The 20,514-nt window shown below is 41.7% G+C and overlaps 1 protein-coding gene across 1 annotated transcript in view; it reads left to right on the forward strand.

Moving 5' to 3' along the window:
• The window catches only part of TMEFF2 (transmembrane protein with EGF like and two follistatin like domains 2), an 896,284-nt gene that overhangs the window by 648,024 nt on the left and 227,746 nt on the right, over positions 1 to 20,514 (forward strand). The window contains exon 6 of the mRNA XM_056536247.1: positions 2,527 to 2,675. Coding sequence (XP_056392222.1) covers positions 2,527 to 2,675 — 149 coding nt within the window. The remainder of the gene's footprint in view (positions 1 to 2,526; positions 2,676 to 20,514) is intronic.

Raw genomic sequence — 20,514 nt, forward strand, 5'->3', positions numbered from 1 at the left:
CTAAGAAAAAAAATGTGAAATGGTTACAAAATACCTGACATGAGCAGTGATAAACGGATGTTTTAACACACAATCATGGATATTAATGGTCCGTTATTTTTTATTTAATTTTAACAATATCTTTTAAAATAATGGACCATTGACTTCTGTTTGCATCAGTTTCAGATCTGTTTATAATGGCCTCCGTTATGCGACAATAACAGGCTTTTCATAAAGGATTTGCCCAATGCTAAGGTATACATAGCCTAAAGGACAATCCACCCTGTTCATGACAAAATACCATATACAGTGGTCCTTCAAGTTACAATATTTATTGGTTCCAGGATGACCATTGTATGTTGAAACCATAGTATGTTGAGACCACAACTCTGCGGAAACCTGGTAATTGGTTCTGAAGCCAACAAAATGTCATCCAAAAATAGAAAAAAATGAGAATTAAACAACAAGTAGATAACTAATACAGATAAAGCAAGTCCTTACATAAAAAAAGTAAGAAAGAGTTGCTGGGAGCTGTAGAGGACAAGAGCTTGCTTCTTCAGGGTCCTGTATAGTATAAACAATGTCCTAAAAAAGTAAAATGGAGCTGCCCTTACTTGGTGTCCAAAGGAGCAGCTAACCCTGGCACAGTCAAAAGTAGTACACAACATGTAGTACCACCCTGTACTGTAGGGAGGCAATACCAGACATCCAGTCAGTGCATGCACTTCAGTAATACAGGTGTTTTACCAGTAAAATGCCCATTTTGATTGGTCAGATCTTTCATTCATTTACACGTTTCACAGAACTGTACTGTCTGTAGCATTGTATGTGGAGTCTGGCTTCAAGTTACAATGGTCCAGAAAAGACCATTGTATATTAAAACTATTGTATGTTGAGGTCATTGTAAATTGAGGGATCACTATATGAGGTGATAGGAGCAAAATGTTTTTTGTTGTTAGACATGGGTTAATTTTTATTCTTACAACAAGCTTTAGGGGTCACCCCCCCCCCAAGGGGTAAGCCCTAAACTAGAAATCCCCCCCCTAAAAACAATACTTTATTAGATTAATTTAATATCATATGATGAACTTATTAAATATGAGTGTTGTTTAAAATGACAGTCAGTGTTCCTTGGATAAGGAGCTTTGGTTGGGAGTAAAGTAAAGTAAAGTAGTTAAGGGGGATTAGCATTCCCATCTTGGAGCTAATATTTACCAATATTAGAACACGACCATCAGATGAAGGTAGCCAAAGTAAAATCTTATTATGAACTTGAGAGCTCAAAATTATCAATAAATAGCTTTATATTTAAAAGTACATTCAATATATTCCTTTTTTGACAAATGTCTTGATTTTTTGTGTTCACAGCCCATGACATTATACATATTTTTTTTTAAATATCACTGTCATTAAAAGTAAAAAAAAATGGGTGTTGAGACCTAGGCTGATCGCTAGATAGAGCTGTAATAAGTGTTCACTAAGTAAGTCGTCTCCCAGCTCTGTGCCACTGGACCTAGAGGGTCTGATAGGGCTAAAGACCATTCTAGCAGTCAGTAAGGGTCTGACAAGTAGACTTTAAGTATCTTGAATATCATAATAGAAGGTAATAACCCATTATTAAACAGGGTTGTGAACTAATTTGCCAACATTTACACCATATATGTAAACAGCTCTGTTTCTAAAAACTCAATCTTAAAGCTCTCTTTCCTCCTCTTATAGCCCACAGCCAATCAGCTTATTTTAAGTCGCTTGAAGCTGACAAACTTCCCATACTCAATAGAGGAATGCATCAGCTGTATGTGCTGCTAAGCGCTACAGACAGTGCTGGAGAGGGTATAAATGCAAACTGTACCTTTCCTGGAGCTGATGGTGGTTGCCAAACTTATAATATCACCTTTTTATTTCTTTGCCAAGTGTCATGGAGGTGGAAGTGAACTCAAGTGCCAGTCTTGCCTGCCTTCCTGCTCACCCTTACTTCCCAGCCCCTCCTCAATTGTTAGCCAAGCCTGGATTATCAGTTAAAGAGGGGAGTTAAGGGTAGTAAAGTGGTGTGCCTATTTGTAGCACTTAAACAGCATGGGCCCACCTCCTTTACACTTAGATGAGAAATGAAAAAAACTTTTTTTGGCTTGGCAACCATCAACAGCTTCAGGAAAGGTACAGTTTGCTGTTACACCCTATCCAATGTTGTTCTAACAACTGACAGATTACCTTTAACTACTACACCAAAAAAGCTTAAGCATTCAGCAATAATATACAGTTGTCAAGAACATCTGAAATGAGAAGTGAAATATGTATTTAAAGTACACAAGTGAATCATTTCATATTGATAATCATCTGTCTCTTCTAGGCTTATGTATTGAATTCTCCCAGTGTGTAGTTAACCACTGCCTAGAATTAAGAGGACTATTCAAAATGTTAGTTCTCAATAAAAATCTAAACATCAGACACATTTAAGGAATCATTTTTTTTCTGATAAGACTAAAGTTTTATGATCTTGATTCTTGTAGTTTGTATTTAAACTATCTTACTTTTGTGATTTTCTAGGTGTGTGTGTAACATTGACTGCTCCCACATCAGTTTCAATCCAGTCTGTGCTTCCGATGGGAAATCTTACGATAATCCATGTCAAATCAAAGAGGCATCATGCCAGAAACAAGAGAAAATTGAAGTCAAGTATTTGGGTCGATGTCAAGGTAAAGCTTGCAGCAAAATTCATTTTGAAAGTTTTTCATTATTTCTGCAGACAGAATGACTAAGATATTGCTAAATGCTTGTTTGGTTGGCTCAAACTTCGGTTTGTATTTAGGGCACTTAGTTTACAGTGTTATATGTATCATTCATACTTTTTATCACATAATATGGTCATTAGAAGTGGAAAATCTGTTATTAATTAATGATCAATTAGATTCTTACTGAGTTTTCTTATGAGAACAGCTTTTTTTTGTGACTATTGCAGACAACAAAAGCAAGTATAAAATATGCTGCCAAAATTAATGCTGTGAGAACCCAGCCTTAAAGGAGTACTCTGGTGCAGACTACTCCTGCTCTGTCCTGCTCGGGCTGCATCAAAAAAAATGAAAATAAACCATCACTCACCTTCCTGGGTTTCCGCAGAGCACCACTACAGCTAATCGGTCCTCTGGTCCATCTTCTTCATACTTCCGTGTGAATGAAGCGTCCCATGGCGATCAGCCTATTATGGGCCGAGGCAGAACATCGCCATGTGATGCTTCATTCACACGGAAGTATGAAGAAGATGGACCGGAGGACCGATCAGCTGTAGTGGCGCTCTGCATGAACCCAGGAAGGTGAGTGATGGTTTATTTTCATTTTTTTGCAGCCCGGGCAGGACGGAGCAGGAGTAGTCTGCACCAAAGTACTCCTTTAAAAAGAAACCAGACAATAGAAATTTAAGACAAGCTAAATCCAATTGAATTTTTCACTTTTGTAAAATAGTAAGAGAAACTTGAGGACATAACTGGGGACATTTACTAAAACATATAAATAGATTGCCAGTGTAGACTGAGAATCTGCATTTGCTGCATTTATTATGTGACTTTTGTCAGGCACCATTTACCTTGCCTGCAGAGCATGGCTGTTGGGCAAAGTGGACATGGTTTGCATGGCAAATCTTTTAGTGCTGGATTCTTCATCTGAGACTTTTGAAAAGTCACACAAAATAGCTCAAATCCCACACCAGCCCTGATCACCTATATTTAGGGGTGCATTCACACTCCGAATTTCTGAGCGGAATTCCACTGCATGAATTTAACATTGGTTTGAATGGCCCCTTCACATGTCCGAAAATTCCACTGTGGATTTCAAACCCTTAAAAAGAATGTGTTCATTCTTTTGCCAGAAATCAACACGGACTGCATTGCTGTCAATGAACATAGCACAAGTTCACATGGTCCTAATGCTTAACAAATTTGCGCATGTGACTTCCACACTATCTCCAGTTTCTAAAGCTTCCTTCCCATAGTCACTTTTCATAAAACGGCAAATCATTTACTCAATGTTCCTTGTTTTTCACCCATAGCTCTCCCCGTTGAAAGTGTGGCATGCATGCTAGGTGAGCAGTTTTGTGCACTCAACTGCAATGTAATGTCACAATTTACAATTAGTTGGAATTTATTACAAGATGTATCACTTTTAGTAAATTCTGGCCAGCTTACAGACAGTAACAAATTGTAAAAAAAAAAACATTATGCAATGCTGCACCAAAATACTGCAGATGGTGAATGTTACCTAAAACATAGGCAAAAACATACCTCTAATAAAATGGCTTATGTCTTCAAAACCATTACTTACATTTAAAATGTTATTTTCCGAATATGACTGGCCCAGCCTTAGACTTGCCTATGTCAAGTATGTCACTATCTGTGTCATGCTCTTACCTTATTGGAAGAATCATTCATACAAGAGAAACACCTTGTAGGCATAAAATCTATTCGGGCATTCCCCTGACAATGGAGCACCTACAGAACATGCCAGTGCTAAGCTCAGACTGCTCATAAATGTGCCGTTTCATAGACGACAATGCATTTCCGTGCATTCCTATTCTTTCTGAAGACACCAGAATTTGAATTTCCGCGCCAAATATTTCCGGCAGGGAAATTCTGCTATGTGAACATAGCCTTATTGTTTTTTTAAATCTTGAAAGAGAAAAGAGGCTAAGTCCTATTGCTTTTTATCTCTTCTTGTTTCCTTCCTTCCAGTCTATATTGCAGTATCAGCTTATTCATAGAATGTAACAAGACAGTTCTTCATCCTTTCTGTTCTACTTTAGTATGTTATAGTCAATATAAAAATGCCGAATTTTGGTATTGTGGCATTCTGATTATATTTTTAGAGGAACAACTTGCACATGCTGTCTCAATTTTCACATTTGGAGTAGTGTAAGGTTAAAAAAAACAAGGTCCCATCAAGTTCCATCTAAAACCTACTGAGTTGATCCAGAAGAAGGCAAGAACCTCATCTAAGTATCGACGTTAGTTGGTGGAGACCATAGCCCTTGTGTATCCAGGCCCAGAAGTGAGGGGGACACACATTACCAAGTTAATTTTAAAATTACTGAATATGATAATTTCAGTAACCTAGATTAAAATTATCTGTCAGTATCCTTTATATTTGTCTCTGTTGTTTTCTGCTGTTATTTAGTGCAAATTGCAGATTAACCTTGCCGCATATGGGCATCCAAAAGCAGCTCCCGAGGTATAACGCGTGCTCAGCAGGTAAGCGCATACATGGTGGGTCCCGGTCGCTATAAGCAACCGGGACCCACAGCTAATGCCAGGCATCGCCGATTGAGCTGATGTCCGGCATTAACTCTTTAGACACGGCAATGAAAGTTGATCCCCATGTCTAAAGTGAAAGCAAAAGCTTGCCAGAAGCTCAGTTAGGCTGATTGGGACCATCATGGTAAAATTGCGATGTCCCGATAAGCTAGAATGCAACAGGAGGGTTCCTTACCTGCCTCCTGCGCCTCTGATCGGCGATTGCTCCAAGCCTAAAATTCAGGCTTGAGCAATCAACTGCCGATAGCACTGATCAATGCATTGCAATACAATGGCAGTGATCAGTGTATTGAATCAATGTACTGCATGTTATAGTCCCCTATGGGGAATAAAACATTACAAAAAAAAGTGGAAAAAAAAAAGTTAATAAAGATGATTTAACCCCCTTCCCTAATAAAAGTTTGAATCACCCCCCTTTTCCCATAAAAAAAACAATCTGTGTAAATAAAAATAAATATAATCATATCTGGTATCACCCCATGCATAAATATCCGAACTATAAAAATATTTTGTTAATTAAACCGCACGGTCAATGGCCTACGCGCAAAAAAATTCCAAAGTCCAAAATAGCGTATTTTGGTCACCTTTTATACCATAAAAAAAATGAATAAAAACGATCAAAAAGTCCGAGCAAAACAAAAATGGTACCGATAAGAACTTCAGAAACTAGCCCTCATACCACCCTGTACATGGAAAAATAAAAAAGTTATAGGGGTCAGAAGATGACAATTTTAAACGTATACATTTTCCTGCATGTAGTTATGATTTTTTTCAGAAGTAATACAAAATCAAACCTGTATAAGTAGGGTATCATTTTAATCGTATGGACCTACAGAATAAAGATAAGGTGTCATTTTTACTGAAAAATGTACTGCGTAGAAACGAATGCCCTCAAAAAGTACAAAATGGTGTTTTGTCACGCAATTATTTTTTTTTCCATTTTGCCATAGATTTTTGGGTACAATCACTGATGTCATTACAAAGTAGAATTGGTGGTGCAAAAAATAAGCCACATATGGATTTTAAGTTGCAAAATTGAAAGGGTTATGATTTTTAAAAGGTAAGGAGGAAAAATAAAAGCGCAAAAATGAAAAATCGCCAAAGAGGGAAGGGGTTAAGTATACTGTAGAAAAATAACAATGGGATTTTTTATTTTATTTTAAGTTTCTTTTAAAACAGTAGAGTTATAGTTACTTGTAATAATGGTTTATTCTATTAATATATTATATTTTTTTTGCTTAAACATTTGTGTTTTAATTATCATCATAAATCATGATGAATAAACCTTCCCTGGAATAGTCCACTCTGGGAGATATAATTCTGGTTCTCAGTTCACTGATGATTTTAGGATTAACACAGTTTAGGAAATATTGTAATAAATTAATATTCCCAATTAGAGAATTTAGTGAATGGTGGATTTTATTTCACAATATCAATAATACAATAAAAAGTGAGAGCTGTGCCTCGCCATGCCCACCACACACTTCCTGCATTTGGTCTCCTGCCAGGCCTAGAGGTGACCAAACAAACTGTTTGACTTGCCCAGGGTACAGAACAGAGTCATCTAATGGCCTTTTCAATCACATTAAAAACATATAAAGGTTAAAAATGTTAACGGCAAGTAAATGGAAAAGTATCTCATAATTACATAAGGAACAATATATTTAAAGTTTTCAGGTACTCTTTAAAGGGGTACTCTGGTGGAAAACTTTTTTTTTTTTTAATCAACTGGTGCTAGAAAGTTAAACAGATTTGTAAATTACTTCTATTAAAATTTGTAATCCTTTCAGTACTTATTAGCTGCTGAATACTATAGAGGAAATTATTTTCTTTTTGGAATACAGAGCTCTCTGCTGACATCACGAACACAGTAATCTCTGCTGACATCTCTGCTGAGATGTCAGCAGAGAGCACTGTGCTCATGATGTCAGCAGAGAGCACTGTGTTCCAAAAAGAAAATAATTTCCTCTGTTGTATTCAGCAGCTAATAAGTACTAAAAGGATTAAGATTTTTAATAGAAGTAATTTACAAGTCTGTTTAACTTTCTGGCACTAGTTGATTTAAAAAAAAAAAAAAAAGTTTGCCACCAGAGTACCCCTTTAAGACTGGAAATACTTTTATGGCAGTAACAGAATGAGTACCGTATATACTCGAGTATAAGCCGAGTTTTTCAGCACGATTTTTCGTGCTGAAAACACCCCCCTCGGCTTATACTCGAGTGAACTCTCCACCCGCAGTGGTCTTCAACCTGCGGACCTCCAGAGGTTTCAAAACTACAACTCCCAGCAAGCCCGGGCAGCCATCGGCTGTCCGGGCTTGCCGGGAGTTGTAGTTTTGAAACCTCCGGAGATCCGCAGGTTGAAGACCACTGCGGCCTTCGACATCATCCAGCCCCCTCTCACCCCCCTTTAGTTCTGTACAGTACTCACCTCCGCTCGGCGCTGGTCCGGTGCTGCAGGACTGTCCGGAGAGGAGGTGGTCCGGTGGGATAGTGGTTCCGGGCTGCTATCTTCACCGGGGAGGCCTCTTCTAAGCGCTTCGGGCCCGGCCCCAGAATAGTCACATTGCCTTGACAACGACGCAGAGGTACGTTCATTGCCAACGTACATCTGCGTCATTGTCAAGGCAACGCCTCTATTCTGGGCCCGAAGAGCGGAGAAGAGGCGCCCCCGGTGAAGATAGCAGCCCGGAACCACTATCCCACCGGACCACCTCCTCTCCGGACAGTCCTGCAGCACCGGACCAGCGCCGAGCGGAGGTGAGTACTGTACAGAACTAAAGGGGGGTGAGAGGGGGCTGGATGATGTCGAAGGCCGCAGTGGTCTTCAACCTGCGGACCTCCGGAGGTTTCAAAACTACAACTCCCAGCAAGCCCGGACAGCCGATGGCTGCCCGGGCTTGCTGGGAGTTGTAGTTTTGAAACCTCTGGAGGTCTGCAGGTTGAAGACCACTGAGGGCGGATGATGACAAGAGGATGATGAAGGGGGTGTGTGGGATGATGACAAGAGGATGATGAAGGGGGGGTGTGGGATGATGAAGGGGGGTGGGGATGATGACAAGGGGATGATGAAGGGGGGGGTGTGGGATGATTACAAGGGGATGATGAAGGGGGTGGGGATGATGACAAGGGGATGATGAAGGGGGTGGGGATGATGACAAGGGGATGATGAAGGGGGGATGTGTGGGATGATGACAAGGGGATGATGACAGGTGATGATGATGAGGGTCTGGATGATGACAGGCGGTGATGATGATGAGGATGTTAATGACGGGTCTGGATGATGATAGGGGGGAATGATGTATTTCCCACCCTAGGCTTATACTCGAGTCAATAACTTTTCCTGGGATTTTGGGTTGAAATTAGGGGTCTCGGCTTATACTCGGGTCGGCTTATACTCGAGTATATACGGCATGTTAAATAAGAAAAAGGTGTTTGTGTTGCTTCACTTTTCGCATGTAAAATTTAGAAACTAGAGATTTTCCCCCAAAAAAATTTCTGTAACATGCAGCAAACTTGTTTGTCCATACAATGTCATGGGGTTTATTGAGTATGTGCATGGCTATTTATGTGATGATTTTATTTAACCATCTAAAAATGTATTTTTTACATGTTCATTGTTTCTAATATGTTTATATTGATGATATATATAGTCTATATTAGTTATATAAGTGACATGTAATAACATTTCTACAGAAATAAAGTTATTTTATTAACCATAAGATACCAAAATGGCCAAGTCATAAGGTTGACATTTTGAAATAGAGAAGAGATCTGTCTTGTTTTTAAAGATGTAAAACCTTAAGGCTATGGCACATGGTAAAATGCTCATTTTTTTCTTTCAAGTAAATGTTTCTTTGAGGACAGAGAAAGTCAGCTACTGTTGTCCTGTCCTCTACCTTGTGCTTTGAACATGACATCAGAAATGAACACACAGCATTCCTGTCACGGTGTCATGCAGTGAAAGGAGAGACGTAAATAGTGAAATGCCGCTGAAATGTCAATTTGTTGTATATGTCTAAGATGACACTTTTTAAGGAAGAAACATCACAGCACTTGGCAAATTAAAGGACATGTCCACTGAAGTATTTTGTATAAATCGGTATATTTCAATTTATTGGAGTTGGTTTGACACTTTTATATATTTTCTGTCATATTTTAGTTGAAACAATATGTTTAGTCATCGGTCTCCATTCAGCAGTCAGATTTTATAATTAAAAAAACGCTACATTGCTGTGACATTGAAGAAATAGATGGTCCAGCGCAGGATAACGTGCAATAAAAGCCAAAATTTATTGTAGATTCAAGCCATAGGATAGCAGGACACAAGGTTATGCGTTTCAGCCGGAAAGACCAGCCTTACTCATGGTATGAGTAAGGCTGGTCTTTCCGATTGAAACGCGTAACCTTGTGTCCTGCTATCCTATGGCTTGAATGTACAATAAATTTTGACTTTTATTGCACGTTATCCTGCGCTGGACCATCTATTTCTTCATTGCTACCTTGGTGTTGGTTCACACGGTGCCGTGCGGCAGGCGTCTGGCTGGAAGGGTGAGCTGAGTTACCTTATACTCTATTGCTGTGACATTGTAACAATGCTACCAGGAAGGATTAGTATTTACTGAGGACATGTGGTCAGTAAAAAAAAAATAATAAAAATAATTACTATTTTGTGGCATCAGATTCCCTGATTTCAAACCTGTTTTTATTCATTTTTTTTGTTACATTAGAATGTTCCCCAAAACTGTGAACGTACTCCAAAAAGTAAATTGTCAATCAAGTATTGTGATGATGAAGAGTAGAATACTGTCAGCAGTAATTGACGATGTATAAATTTTTTTACATTTTCTCACAGTATTCTTTTCACTCTTTCTTTTTGCTTTTGGTTAAATTTTTCATCAATTTTTGGCTCAAAAAGTTGTGAAAACATAGCCTTTTTATGTTTTCTATCATACTTAAATTCATACTTTCATAACTTTATTTTCATATCTTTCATACAAAAATCTATTTTAGGCTATGTTTCCATGTAGTTTTTTTTTTCTGTTATTTATTTGAAAACTGCCACTTCAGTTTGAGCCGAAGCCAGAAGTGGATCCAGTAGGAAGGAGAAATATAAGTCCTTCTCTTTGATTTCCCATTCATTTTGAATACACTTCTGGTTTTGGCTCAAAAACTGCAGTGTGAGTTTAAAAAAAAAAAAAAACCTCAAGAAAAAAACCTGTGTGAAAATTGAGCCTTAGGGGTCTCTTTTTGATAGGGTAACTTAATAGCTCAGTCGTAATAAACACCTCTGTCTAGTACCCATATTATTTTAGTCAGTTATTTGCCCTTTAATACCTAGTCTTGCTGTAGGGCCCTGGTATGATACTTTAACTTGTAAACACAGGACAGCAACCTATACATTGGAGTGCCTCCTAGTAAAAAGATCATTCCACAGTATCAAAAAGTTAGAGGTATTCCAGGCCAAAACTTTTTTTTATATATCAACTGGCTCCTTTCTTCTTTCCTATTTTCCTTCCTACACCTTTTATCTAATTGTTCAATTTATCAGATATTGTTCAGCTGATTTTAATTGACAGTTGTATAAGTTCTCGGACATTGGCTATAAGTTTGAGACTCTAGCGCAGTGGTTCTTAACCTTGTTGGAGGTACTGAAGCCCACCAGTTTCATATGCGTAATCACCGAACCCCTCTTAATTGGAAAAATAAAAAAAGATTTTTTTTAATTCAAAACATAGGAGGTATATATTTATACATAGGTGACAAGATGAACAAAACCATTATGCGCAGGCAGTATTCCCCCACACATTAGGCGCAGGCAGTGTTCCCCTACACATTAGGTGCAGGCAGTGTTCCCCCACACATTAAGCAGGCAGTGTTCCCCCACATTAGGCAGGCAGTGTTCCCCCACACATTAGGCACAGGCAGTGTTCCCCCACACATTAGGCGCAGGCAATGTTCCCCCACAAATTAGACGCAGGCAGTGTTCCCCCACACATTAGGTGCAGGCAGTGTTCCCCCACACATTAGGTGCAGGCAGTGTTCCCCTACACATTAGGCGCAGGCAGTGTTCCCCCACACATTAGGCACAGGCAGTGTTCCCCCACACATTAGGCACAGGCAGTGTTCCCCCACACATTAGGCACAGGCAGTGTTCCCCCACACATTAGGCACAGGCAGTGTTCCCCCACATTTTATCCTCCTGTATGTTTATAGCAGCCTCTGTTGCCATTACACTTTTTTATTTTTTTATTTTTAACTTCTGTCCTTGCCCCTTGCATATTTTAGTCCTCCTCTCTGCTTTATCAATGGGGGAATTCAGATCCATTGTGTCTCTAGCCTTTGGATTCTCTTGCTTGTCATTATTACTATAAGGTAATCTAAGTACTTTAAGTACTATACATATACAGTCATGGCCGTAAATGTTGGCACCCCTGAAAATTTTCCAGAAAATGAAGTTTTTCTCACAGAAAAGGATTGCAATAACACATGTTTTGCTATACACATGTTTATTCCCTTTGTGTGTATTGGAACTAAGCCAAAAAAGGGAGGAAAAAAAGCAAATTGGACATAATGTCACACCAAACTCCAAAAATGGGCTGGACAAAATTTTAGGCACCCTTAATTTAATATTTAGTTGCACACCTTTTGGAAAAAATAACTGAAATCAGTCACTTCCTATAACCATCAATAAGCTTCTTACACCTCTCAGTGGAATGTTGGACCACTCATCCTTTGCAAACTGCTCCAGGTCTCTCTTATTGGAAAGGTGCCTTTTCCCAACAGCAATTTTAAGATCTCTCCACAGGTGTTCAATGGGATTTAGATCTGGACTCATTCCTGGCCCTTCAGAGCTCTCCAGCGCTTTGTTGCCATCCATTTCTGGGGGCTTTTTTAGGTATGTTTAGGGTCATTGTCCTGCATGGAGACCCAAGATCTCGGACACAAACCCAGCTTTCTGACACTGGGCTGTACAGTGCGACCCAAAATCTGTTGGTAATCCTCATATTTCATGATGCCTTGCACACATTCAAGGCCCCAATGCCATAGGCAGCAAAACAGTTCACACTGACAGTGATGCTCCCTGAGCCTGCAGGACAGCTTGAATATCTTTGGAACTTGTTTGGGGCTGCTTATCCACCATCCGTTCTATCCTGCGTTGACACCTTTCATCAATTTTTCTCCACGCCCTGGGATATTAGCTACAGTGCCATGGGTTGCAAACTTACTGATGATGTTGCACACTGTGGACAAAGGAAAATCTAGATCTCTAGAGATGGACTTGTAACCTTGAGATTGTTGATATTTTTCCACAATTTTGGTTCTTAGACAGTTCTCTTCTCCTCTTTCTGTTATCCATGCTTAGTGTGGCACACACAGACACACAGTGCAAAGACTTAGCAAACTTCTCTCCTTTTTATCTGCTTTTAGGTGTGATTTTTATATTGCCCACACCTGTTACTTGCCCCATGTGAGTTTAAAGAAGCATTACATGCTTGAAACAATCTTATTTATCCACAATTTTGAAAGGGTGCCAATAATTTTGTCCAGCCCATTTTTGGAATTTGGTGTGACATTATGCCTAATTTGCTTTTTTCCCTCCCTTTTTTTGGTTTAGTTCCAATAAACATGTGTATAGTAAAACATGTGTTACTGCAATCCTTTTCTGTGAGAAATTCTTCATTTTCTTGAAAAATTTCAGGGGTGCCAACATTTACGGCCATGACTGTAGGCCTATGTTGCAACTCGCAAGTAGAGGGTAGGGTCTCAAATAGATTTAGGGTTTAGTCAGGGCTATTTGAAGGAATTTGGAAAATAGATATCCTCCTGAGTTCACTCCCGGCAATTACAGGTGAACCGGGGCGGGCACAAAAATAGGAGCCGGAGACCAAGCGGCTTCAGTCTCGGCCTCCCAGCTTGGGGCCCCAAGCAAGTGCTTGGTTGGCCTGTCCTGTAGCGACAGGCCTAGGTTTAGTTCACACGCTGTAAAAATATGGCAATATTTTAGCTACAGTCATATTTTCAGACAATTATAGTAAAAAAAAAAAAGACAATTCATTTTTTGCTGCCCTTTTTTTTGCCATTTACGGATGAAAATACTGCCATATGTGTGTGAACATACCCATATACTTTATGGCTACTAGTGCTAGTCAGAGGTATTTCAGACATGGACAGCTTTTGTGGTAAATAGACATCAGCAGCAAATAATTGTAGATACAGTAAAGCTAGAGCATCACATTTATTTAGGAAAACACAACAGCTTGTAAAAAATCAATTTCACCATACAAGTGAATGAATGAATGAATGAATAAATAAATAGATTAAAAAAAGTTAGCTTCACACTAGTTTTGTTCGGCATTTTGTTGTCCAGAAAACAATGCACAAAAAACAGCTCCCTGCTTTTTTTTTTTTTTTTTTTAAATTTTTTCCAAGATGTAAGGCTGCTTTCACACTATGAAAAGTACCCGTTATATAACACCCGTTATAAAATAGCGGGCGATCGCAGGGTTAAACCGCCATTAGAAAATCCCTAACATACGTTAGAAAATCCCCTTATAGTCTATGGGATTTTTCTAATAGCCGTTTTAACCCGCTATCGCCCGTTATTCATAACGGGCGTTATTTTGTGATGGGTAATTGAACGGAAGAAAAGTGCATGCACTATTTCTCCCGTTACTATCTCCTGTGAATAACGGGCAATAACGGGTTAAAATGACTATCAGGGGGGGCGCATGCGCGCGGCTTGATGGTGAAGACGCTTCTCCCGTGAGCTCCGCGCCACCGCAGGGAATATAGCCATCTAAGCGCCATCTTACCGGTTCCACGGAGGTGAACTCTCCCACACTGCTAGCCCACATGGCCAACCAAGATCCCCAGCGATCTGGGACCTCTCAGAGGTCGATGTCCCAGACTATACCCGAAATATTCCGGACGGGTCCGAAACCTAAAATGGCGCCGATCTCGACACAGACTCCCTGCCAGGAGACGCCTGATGAGGAGAGCATAGCTGATACTCCCCAGATAGAAGACACAACAACGGATCCCCTCACCCCTGCTGACATGTACCGTACCATACAAGGTATGTTCAAAACTGAACTTTCGAGGGTGGTGGCTGACTTTACCAAGCAAATTGGGGAACTAGGCCAAAGAATAGCGGACTTGGAGATTAAAACGGACGATATAGCTGACGCTCTGGTCTCAGAGCGCCAAACCAGTGCGGATCATGCCAAACGCCTGGATCTATTAGAGTTAAAAATTGAAGATCTGGAGAATAGGTCTCGTAGGGCCAACATACGAATACGGGGCTTACTGGAGTCCCACACTGACCTTCAGCAGGTGGTCACTAACCTTTTCAAAGCACTCTTACCTCAGGCGGACCCCATTTTGTTTCGCATGGACCGCATCCATAGGGCCCTGGCTCGCCCCAAAACGCCAGACACACCCCGAGATGTTGTTCTCCGTTTACATTATCCAGAGGCCCGTGACCGCTTACTCCAGGCTGCACGTAATCTTGAGCCCATGCCGGGGTTACCCTCCTCAGTTCATATGTATGCCGACCTAGCTCCATCAACGCTAGAGAGGAGGAGACATATGCGCCCCATCACGCTTGCTCTACAAAACGCACAAGTGCGCTATAGGTGGGGGTTCCCCTTTAACCTGCAATTCCAGCTCCGTTCTAAGTTTTACACAGTGCGTACACCGCAGGAAGCTATGGAGATTCTAAAAAAGGAAAACATACCTTGTGAGGAATCTGTGCCTCTACCGCAGCGGATGTCTAAAATCAGGAAGACATGGCAACGGATGGACTCTCCCTACAAACGTTACGGACCTTTCCACCAGCCTCCAGGATGATCATCCACGACTGTTTACTTTTTTTTTCTCTTGCCTTTGGGCTGTTGACTTGGGGACGCTACCCTGAATGTCGTAGGACTGTTATGTTCCAAGTCTTTCTCATACACTGTTAGCGGCCTGTTTATTCCATTTTTATTTTTTTTATTTTTTATGGAGCTGCCGCTCATTTATGCTCCTGTTCTCTAGCAGGGACTGTTTTTCTTCTCTTGGTCCAGAGGGCATGGGACTACTACAGGAAACTGTTCTCTGTTATATGTATCTCTCCCTTTATTTATTTTATTATTTATTTTTTATTTCTTTATTTTTTATTTTTTTTGTGGCCCTCTGAGGCCGGGGGGCATGGGGATAAAGTTCCCGCCTCTATGGGGATTTTGTCTGTATGGTTGTATTTCTAGTGCAGTGACCCACTCCCCTTACTTGGGCTAAGGTTTAATTATCGATTGCCTGGGAGATGTTGCCCCACTGTATAGTTTTCCCTTTGGTGGATTACCATGTTGCCCCACCTGCAGAGGATGCGGGGGCTACGGGGGACTATGAGCCCATTGGGATCCCCCCTGGCTCCCTCCCTCTGTCCTCTTATGATGTTAAGAGTTCTTGTGGCTATTGTATGTAGCCTTCCTGGTTCCTTTGTTCTCATGTTTTTCTGGTTCCCCCTTATCTTTCCTTCCCTTACCCTCTTCTACTTCTCCGTGTTTGTTTCCTTTTTTTCTACTAATGTGACAAGTGCATCTTCACACCTTCTTCTCTTTCTTTACTTACCTCAGCTCTACCTCTTCTTTTCCTTATGTGTAAGGTGATATCTCACAATGTCCGAGGGCTAAATTCCCCAATTAAGAGGAAAAAGGCTATGATGGATTACCTCAAATACGCTCCAGATGTGCTTTGTATACAAGAGTCACATTTCACTACTTCTTCCTATCCAAAGCACATCCATACTAATTACTCGCGAGTTTATATGGCCTCTCACACTTCTAAATCCAGAGGAGTACTGGTGATGCTACACAATGTTTTCCCTTTTACTGTACTCAAATCTCATGTGGATACTGAGGGTAGATACTTGGTTCTAGAAGGCACATACCAGGAGTCTCGGCTGTGTATAATTAATTCCTATGCACCAAATGATGATCCATTGGACTTTTTTGTCCACTTAGCTGCCAAATTACATGATCTTACCTACGATTTCCTTATATGGTGTCGTGACTTTAATATGGTATTCAACAGGGTGCTTGATAGGTCCCACACGACTGCTTTTCGCAGAACAGGTACACAGCAGAGACTCCTGAAAGACACCCTGGCCTTGCACGAGCTGGCGGATGCGTGGAGGGAGCACAATCTGGCGCAGAGGGGGTATACGTATTACTCTCCAGCACACTCGCTATATACCAGAATCGAGTGGATCCTGACGTCGACCTCCTCTCTGCCACACTTGCTCTATGCCAGACACATACAATGTGCCTGGTCTGACCATGATATGGTGTGCGCCCAGTTTGCCTTTGGTACTCACTGTTCCACACCATATGCATGGAGTTTAAATAAGTCATTATTGTCACGCCCCCATATTTGTGTGGCTCTGGAGGAGGCTCTCACTTCTTACTTTTCTGCTAACTCTACTTCCCCCTCTGATATTGGTTGGACTTGGATGGCCCATAAGGCGTTCATTAGAGGTAAACTCATATCTCTTGCAGCAAAACTAAGAAAGACTGAATACACAATCCACCCTGGAAAATAAGCTAGCTAGACTGGTCACTGCACACCAGCTGAACCCTCAACCATACTTTCTACACGCTATTAAAACTACTAGGTTGCAGCTGGATACGGTGCTTATGGATCGCACTGAGCGAGCGGTGAGGTGGACACAGGCCACCTACTACAAATGGGCGAACAAGCCGGACAAGCTCTTGGCCTCCATGCTGAGGCAAAGAGAGCGGATAAATAGGGTTCATTCAATCCATCTCAAGTCTGGAGTGCCCACCTCTAACCCTTCCCGTATATATGATGTCTTCCATTCTTTCTACTCATCCTTGTACAAGGAGCGCTCCTCTCCCCCTTCTTCCACCTCTATCTCTGCCTTTCTGGACTCCATCTCACTTCCTTCCCTCTCACCCTCTGATAGGGAGTGCCTTAACTCCCCTGTGTCGGCCGAGGAGGTGGATCAGTGTATCTCCGACTTGAAACAGGGCAAAGCCCAAAAAGTTCAGTTCTATTCTACTACCTCACATTATCTCTTTTTGCAACAGGATGCTCTCTGGTTCCCCTATGCCCCCTGAGTTCCTTACCGCATCGATTGTAGTCATCCCTAAGCCTAATAAAGATCCCTTGCTCCCTTCCAATTATCTCCCTAATTAATTTGGACACTAAGTTGTTCACCTCCATATTAGCCCGCACACTGAATAAATTCCTCCCCGACCTGATTCATAACGACCAAGTGGGGTTCATTCCTGGTCGTCAAGCCCCAGATAATACCCGTAAGGTCCTTGATGTGATTCACTGGTCTTCTTCGACTTTGGTCCCCCTGACTTTGCTGGGGCTTGATATTGAGAAGGCATTTGACTCCGTTTCATGGTCCTATATGTTTAAGGTTCTGAAAAGAATGGGATTCTCGGGCCCGTTTATAGCTGCTCTATATACATTATACTCTTCACCTCATGCTTATCTTAAACTCCCCTCTTCTTCCCCGAGTCCCATTTCTATTGAGCGGGGTACTCGCCAGGGGTGTCCGCTATCGCCTGCCTTATTCGCTTTGGCCATGGAACCACTGGCGAGTGCCCTAATAAGAAACCCTGACATCTCGGGAGTAGATATAGCTGGATCGGTATATAAGGTTAATTTATTTGCGGACGATCTGTTATTGACCCTTACAAATCCCCTGGTTTCCATTCCAAATTTATTAGCGGTCCCGGATACCTTCTCAGAGGTCTCCGGACTAGTAATTAACAAGAACAAGTCGGAGGTATTGTTCTGTAAAACCCCCGGGTCGACACAGGATCTCATTGGTCTTAACTTTGATCTCCACCTCACCACTTCTTACCTTCCCTATCTTGGGGTTTCTCTTCCCTCTAACATTGCTTCTCTTTATAAACTTAACTACCCCCCTCTCTTTAGGTCCCTGAGGGCCGACATGGCTAAGTGGAATCTCCCACATATTTCCTGGTTGGGCAGGCTCAACTCTGTCAAGATGGTACTGCTACCTAGACTTTTATACTTATTCCGAACCCTACCTATTCCTATTCGCTTACCGGATCTCCGGACACTCCAGGCTGATATATTTTGTTTCATTTGGCGAGGCCTCCACCCCCGTATCCCCAGAGTTATTATTTACTATCATAAGAGTGTTGGGGGACTATCTGTCCTTAACCTCATCAAGTATTATAGAGCGGCTCGTCTTGCTCAATTATTGTTATGTAATGCAGGTTCGGGTGCACCTCGCTGGCTTACTCTGGAAAAGGCTCTCCTCTCCCCCCATACTTCGTGCTCTCTTATGTGGTCATCCAGTCCTATCTTTACTTACTATCTTTACCCCCCCCCCCCCCCTCTGCTCTCCTCTCTCGCTACTCGCTGCTCTTGTGGAGATCGGTTCGCTTCAAGATTCCTCTTCAATCTCCTCTATCCCCAGCCTTACCTATTTTTCATAACCCCCTTTTTACACAAGGCCTCCAAACAGGTCCATTTCACTGGTGGGTGCTCAACAAACTTACTCGCATACATGATTTTCTCCTTCGTACCCACCTTATGACCAAGGAAATGTTTATCGCTAGATATACTCCTCCACCTTCTGAATTATATAGACTTAATCAGATCTTTTCCTTCCTTCTGTCTCTCCCTTTCTCCTCTTCGGGGATTTCCCCTACCTCTTTTGAGGCACTCGCCATCTACTCACCCTCTCGACCTGGCTCCCTATCTCACATCTACACTTCACTTAACCAGTCTCCTCCAGACACTAAGCTACCCTTCATGACTCAATGGGAAGAGGATCTGGGGGTAACTATGCCCTTATCTACGTGGCACGATTGTTGTACCCAAATTAGTAAAGGGAGTTGGCAGGTTTCTCTTGTTGAAACCTCCCTGAAGGTCCTACACAGGACTTATTATGTGCCAGCTCGCTTGCACATCATATACCCTGAGGTGTCCTCAGAATGCTTTAGGGGCTGCCATGAGACAGGCTCCATGCTCCATATATGGTGGACCCGCCCTCAGGTGGCGAGATTTTGGTCGGACATAACAGGCCTAATTTCCTCGGTGTTGCACATCAGACTGTCCCCCTCACCTGATGTTTGCTTATTGGGACGTAGGCCGCAGGGCATTTCTTTTGCTTCATTTAAGTTAACTCAAGGATCCATGTGGCGTCTAAATGGCGCTCCAATGTTTTATCTAGCTCAATGGTAGTCTCTAGAGTGAATCAAATATTGCTATCTGAAAAACTTAATGCAATTAGAGCTGATACCAGAGATAACTTTGATAAGGTTTGGGAACCATGGCTGTCTTGTCCCCAAGCCCCGGACTTGACATATTACCTATCTTTGTGATGCACTGTATTAATAGGTCAGAAACATTTCATGACACTGATTGCTTATCCCCACTGACACTTCCCCTACCCTTCTTCTTCACCACCCACCCTCCTTGCCCTCCCCACCCTTACCTCCCTGCCGTCCCTCTCCGGATCTACTGATCCCCACCCCAGTTGGTTGGCACTATTGCCGGTTGTTGTCTACGGTGAGACTGCATTAGGTTCAAAACTAGCTGTAAGTACTATTTATACTGTTAAACTGTGGCTGAAATGTACTTCTCTGTACCATTTCCTTGATTTCAATAAATATATCTTTTGACACTAAAATGGCTATCAGAAATATCCCATACACTATAATGGGATTTTCTAACGTGTGTTAGGGATTTTGTAATGGCGGTTTAACCCCTCGATCGCTATTTTATAATGGATGTTATATAACGGGTACTTTTCATAGTGTGAAAGCAGCCTAATTAATTAATTTTTTTAACAAACCTCAAATGCTGTATTTATCAGCGTATAACACGCACTTTTTAGGCAAAATTTTTTAGCCTAAAGTCTACCTGCATGTTATACGCCGATAAGCCGCTGCAGTTCAATGATTTAAAGTGGGCGCTTTAAATCAATGAACTGCAGCGGCTTTGCAGGGGCAGAGACCGCCAGCGCTGCCGGCTTCTCTGCCCCTGCTTGTCCTGGGGTCTAGAGCCCTGCTGCCGACCCTTCTCTCCCCCTGGCTATCGGCGCCGCTGCCCGTTCTCTCACCCTGACTATCGGTGCCGGCGCCCCATTGTCGGCGCCGATAGCCAGGGGGAGAGAGGCGGCACCAGCAAAAAAAATTAAAAAAAATGGCCCCCATGGCTGCGGCCAGATGTTAGCTGTAAAT

This window comes from Hyla sarda, chromosome 8 (genome assembly GCF_029499605.1).
Source record: "Hyla sarda isolate aHylSar1 chromosome 8, aHylSar1.hap1, whole genome shotgun sequence".
NCBI lineage: Eukaryota > Metazoa > Chordata > Amphibia > Anura > Hylidae > Hyla > Hyla sarda.